Below are 5547 nucleotides of genomic sequence, written 5' to 3'. Positions count from 1 at the left end.
TATATATATATATATATATATATATATATACTATATATATATATATATATATATTAGTATATATATATATATATTATATATATATATATATATATATATATATATATATATATATATATATACATATATACATGTACATATATATATAAAATATATGTAGATAGTTATTTGGGTAAATAGCTCGGTGTCGTATGCCACTCATCCCCTCTGTAGTTTTATTTCCTTTCTCTCTTTATGTTGCTTGTACGACCTGAATTCTCATCTGGAGACTGAATGTTTGACAGTGTCATTTAACCTTATCATATCACGTACTATGTGAAATACCTGACTGTACAACCAACCACCGATGTTAGTTCGACCATCGATCTTCATACATGTTGAACAATGCACCTGAAACACTGTGCAGCTCGCTTGCATACTATGCTGGTATCGATTACTTTGCCTGGTACAACCAAGACGCCAACTCAACAATCGACAACGATACGAGCAATCACTACAAGCCTTCCGTGGATTCCAAAGGAGCGAAAGTCGGGAATGCTCACCTCTATTGGAAACACAAGTAGGCAATGTGTTCGAAATGAAAGTGTAGTTTCGAGACTGTGTGTATTTAGACTGTAATTGTTGATCATCTCGTGAAGAGTGTACATGTGGTCGAGCATGCACAAGAATATGTGTGTAATTGATAGCTGTCTATGGCGTCGCAAGGGCGGTGTGTAAAAGCAATACACATGAAAAAGTAAGTGTATGTTATACAGTAGCGAATATGCGAAGTAATACCTTTGTTTGAAATCGCAACATTTCGTACCCCATTTAGATGACTAGAATGCAAATACATATAAAATATTTCATGCTCTAGTGTTGATGCTCATCTGCTCCAGATGTATATTACAACGTGCATAGTGATAGGTTATGGGAATATAGATATGCATGTCCACTCCAAATTCGATTCATCAGCAGATCAAAAACTTAGATTCCAGTTACTTGTTCGACCAGTTACAAAATTAGTCGATCGTATTTGCAAAACAGTAAGTATGTGCACCTAACGCCAGTTCATCTCCACACAGAATATTAGCCTGGTATGTAAGACTTTTGTACTCATGCAATGTCTTGACACAAATGTAATGCAGAGACCAGACTATCCAGTTGTCAGACTTTGAGACAACTACATGGAATAGATTCGAGGCACACAGGATTCACCAGCATGGCTGTCTTTGCACAAACACCTGAAGCTTAAGGTGACAACAGCGAGCCGCATACCTAGTATGCTATTCATGCCAGAGTACTCGGAACGTAGTCGACGAAATGCAGCTGCAAAAGATTCAGCAGCGTGACAGTTTTGCAACGCCAAAATCAGATTCAAGGTGTCCCCGTGTGAATACCCGACGCGATTTCATCCGGTATGGAGTAGGTTCACCAAATAAGCAACATTTCGTTGCTTGTCTGAGGTTTTTCGTGTTTGAAATCTCTCCCAAAGCAAAATATCGCTTTCGACAGCGCAAGAACAAATAGTACCATCGGTCCGCTCGAAAGTTTTTTGAATACACTCGCCATTGAGAATGCGCAAAAGATCACGTCGCGACAGCAGCTCAGAAATCGCTGGCAACCATGTGAGAGAATGCTAAACACACGAGAATGACAGTATTGGCGTGGCTGTCTAATTTTAATTCCACGTGACCCCACTCGCACAACAATGAGTGATGGCTATACGACAGCCTGGCGGGGCGTGACTAAAAATACAGTGGCCATATGATCCTCATCTGAAGAGACAAATTGAAGTGCATAGAAGAGTTCGATAGTCCCTTCCCGAACTTAAAAGACCCGTTACTGACCGGTTGCACGACAACTTGAAGGTATTTATCTGTTTGAGATGTCGGCGACAGGGTGGTCCCTATATAGCAAATCGACAGCATGGCTGAGATATAATCGACAGTGAGTAATAGCTTAGGCACATCGTGTTCAAGAATACGAAGGTATAGTAGTCTTTGTCTGAGAAGAATATGAAGGTATAGCAGTCTTTGTCTGAGAAGAATATGAAGGTATAGCAGTCCTTGTCTGAGAACAAAGCAGTAAACTTCCCGATAATCTAAGCGTTGTTCATCGCCGAGCAGATGGCGAATATGTGCGTAACTTAGAGCCTCTGTGCGATTGACCAGTGTATTCTCTACGATGGGGATATAGTGATATGGTGGGCGTTTGCTACCCTGTAAGCAAGGTGATACTCGGCGCGATATGAGGCCGAATTCATCGACTATGAACTTTCAAGTCAATGCCCATCATCGCAATCACCAACGAAGTAACAATGGAGATGATCATGCGCTATAAACCCCATATCTCAAAGGGTGCATATAAACCTCAAAGCCTCAAGGGTACGTATAAATCTTAAAACCCTAAAGGTCGACTGTGCTATATTCTGCAAAACTATTCTTAGAGTTATATGCACTTCTGTATAGACGTCATGCTTGGTAAGTCACCAACCGCGAGAAACGATTTGTCTCCTTCTAAAAATGATAGTGGTAGAGATACCGCTTAATGTGCAAGAGGACATTCCGTTCAAGGATGTCACATGGAAGCTCCATGCGAACGACGACAACAATCATGTTTTGATAAAAATAGACACTTCCAAAGTCTACGTTAATACTTGACAGGAACAAAAAATAAATATTGTCGGCCGTTTGGGGCAAGTCGGTGGCGATACTGCCATTCCAGTACATCAATAGGTCAAGGCCACATCAAATCTGCTCACAGAACCGGCAGTTAGAAAATCAAGGAGTTTGGATCCTGAACATGAGCTGATCACCGGAAGCGTCTCAATGGGCTTCTATACAAATAGATCAATAAAAATGCCTGACCGTACCGCGAAGAAGAAATAACGCAGATTCCAATCTTATACAAAGTTCAATTGGAACTGTGTATACTGACATGCTAAATGCGCGAGCATCTCGCTCTTCGTAGAAAAAGAATCGAAACCACAAGGAACCGCATATGATTCAGTGATTTAGTAAATATTTTAGAGTAGTGTGTCGTAGACGCGTGACTTTGTTCAAAGGATGATGCACTTTTTCTTCTTCTTTTCTTTCGATTTGACCTGTGCGCTGGCAGCCTTCTTCTTCGAAATCTGTGGGGAGAGCGAGTCATGGAACGTGGTGAGTGACGAGTCTTAACTCTCCCACTATATTAAAGTAAGAGAATGTGCAACACACACACACACACACACACATATATATATATATAGGTATATATATATATGCATCTCTCTCTCAAAAACAAAGATACTCGGTGTCACGCGAGGAGCGATAAAGATAGTAGTTCCAAATCGACGCTGTACCAAGAAGTGATAAGTGAGCAGTGTTGAGACAAAATAATGTGATCAGTTCGCCATGATCTCGTGCATTAATAAGCGATCAAAGCGTGTAGCCTATTTTGAAGTATCCATACTTTACACACAGGTCTCCTGCTTACAGGCATACGCGTTGATATCTCTCCCCTCAATATGTATGCAAACGACGGATGAAAAACACAACACACATTAGTTTTGCCACAAGACTACCAAAAAAAACAAAACAAAACGGACTCTAATTAAACGCCACTTAAGCCATGTCGCGGTCACCATTATGCACCACCATGCAAACAAACATACATCGACAAAAAGTAAATTGCCATTTTCGCATGCACAACTGCAGATAATTTCGGCCCCATTTCCCAACAAAGCACACGGGCATATGTATACACGGAGGGACGGGTTACAACGAACTTGCAATGCCAGAGACCATACATACCTGACGGAGTAAATCGAAGTAAGCTTCATCAACATTCATTTTCGTCTTGGCTGACGACTCGAGGTACGGTACATTCCACTCGCGAGCCTTCGCTAGAGCATCGTCTTTTGAGGTCTAGTGCGTTGAAGTGGGAAAAATAGCAGGTAACCAGTCAGTACTTTGGCCAATGACCGATGAAGTATATAACAAGTTATTATATTTATACTCCACAGGTGTGATGTACGCGGAAAGCATCGGTGAATATCGTTTGACGCCGAGGATGGCTAATACTATGGGAGATAACAATCAGGGGTCAGTACAGCGTTGCATAATATGTGGCTATGTTTGAAATATCACACTATACCGCCGTATTCCATTATAGCATACGAAACATATCCTACTTTCTATCATTTAACCTACTTTCAATCATGTATTGCTATAAATAAGCGAAACAGGGCAACAAGAAGAAAAAAAAATGCGCCGACGCGAATAAAATTGTGTGTCGAGAGCTCTACACCCTATAACCACATCTGTTGAAGTACATAAATAGTTGATACCCTGACAACTATATCCCATATGTAGATTATCCCCACGTTTCTTACCTCTCTTTGATCTTCCAAATCAGCCTTGTTCCCCACCAGGATAAACGGGATACTCTCATCGTCGTGCACACGCAGAATTTGATCCCTGAACGATTCCGTCTCCTTAAACGACTGAGCTTCACAGATGGAGAACACACAGAAGAAACCTTCGCCTGACCGATAGTAGTTGTCTCGGATGGCTGCGTAGTCCTCTTGTCCCGCCGTATCGAGAATATCGATTGATACTTCAGACCCATCAAGGATTACCTGTGGTTGAGAGAGCAATGGAGATGAATACGTGACAACATATGCATATACTAATATATACATATAAAATATGAAATATATATATATATATTTACATTAATATAAATACAAATATATGTATATATATATAAATATAAAAATACACCTACATACAGAATATATATATATATATATATATATAAGGCGACGTATCTAAAATACGAGTTTGAAACTGATTCTACAACGACCCACACCATGCAATAGTATCGTCAGGACACCTTACTGATGGCGAAAGAAAACATTATGGTGAGCATATTTATGTATTTCGGGCCATGATAAGAACATTTATCACTTCACAATAGTACACACCAATGGAGCATTGTTGAAACCGGTTGCAATCCTGCGCATTCACAATGCATTCACACAGATATGTAAGAGAGAAGCCAACAAATCACACATTCTTGAGCTCACGATTGCGCACCCGGAGGGTGACAAGTGAGCGATGTACAACATTCAAGCGCCCACGAACTCTACACAAACGGGATGCTCACGCTAGCAACGTGCACAAGTTCAGAAACCTCCAGCGGTTGATACAACAGGCAACGAGCGATTGCACATCACGAGTACTCAGTGATTGAGGACACGTATGCCTATCACAAAACCTTTTTACGGTAACTGTCTGCTTTAGTGGGCTCGTAATCCTCGACGAACTCTGCGTACATGAACTGCAGCGTCAGCGCGGATTTGCCCACACCTCCGGACCCAACCATAATCACTAAATGGGATAGCACAGGCATAATATCATTAGCTTCACCAACTATAATCACTAAATGGGATAGCACAGATATAATATCATTAGTTTCACCAACCATAATCACTAAATGGGATAGCACAGGTGTAATATCATTAGTTTCACCAATCATAATCACTAAATGGGATAGCACAGATCTAATATCATTAAAACC

General features: G+C 40.6%; 2 protein-coding genes across 2 annotated transcripts in view; one reads left to right on the top strand and one right to left on the bottom strand.

Annotated features, from left to right (window-relative positions):
• SARC_06663 (hypothetical protein) overlaps positions 1–1288 on the top strand; it is a 1770-nt gene extending 482 nt beyond the window's left edge. Inside the window, exons 3-4 of the mRNA XM_014299416.1 lie at positions 407–559; positions 1128–1288. Coding sequence (XP_014154891.1) covers positions 407–559; positions 1128–1227 — 253 coding nt within the window. The 3' untranslated portion in view covers positions 1228–1288. The remainder of the gene's footprint in view (positions 1–406; positions 560–1127) is intronic.
• Positions 1289–3040: 1752 nt separating this feature from the next.
• SARC_06662 (Ras-like protein Ral-A) lies at positions 3041–5525 on the bottom strand (the record flags this gene model as incomplete). Its single annotated transcript, XM_014299415.1, has 4 exons — positions 5245–5525; positions 4358–4603; positions 3777–3890; positions 3041–3115 (listed from the first exon to the last, which is right to left on the bottom strand). The coding sequence occupies exons 1-4, from the start codon at positions 5503–5505 to the stop codon at positions 3041–3043; spliced, it is 696 nt and encodes a 231-aa protein (XP_014154890.1). The 5' UTR covers positions 5506–5525.
• Positions 5526–5547: the final 22 nt, after the last annotated feature.

The sequence above is a fragment of the Sphaeroforma arctica genome (genome assembly GCF_001186125.1).
Source record: "Sphaeroforma arctica JP610 unplaced genomic scaffold supercont1.485, whole genome shotgun sequence".
Taxonomy (NCBI): Eukaryota; class Ichthyosporea; order Ichthyophonida; genus Sphaeroforma; species Sphaeroforma arctica.
This window is presented reverse-complemented; position numbering and strand designations above follow the sequence as displayed.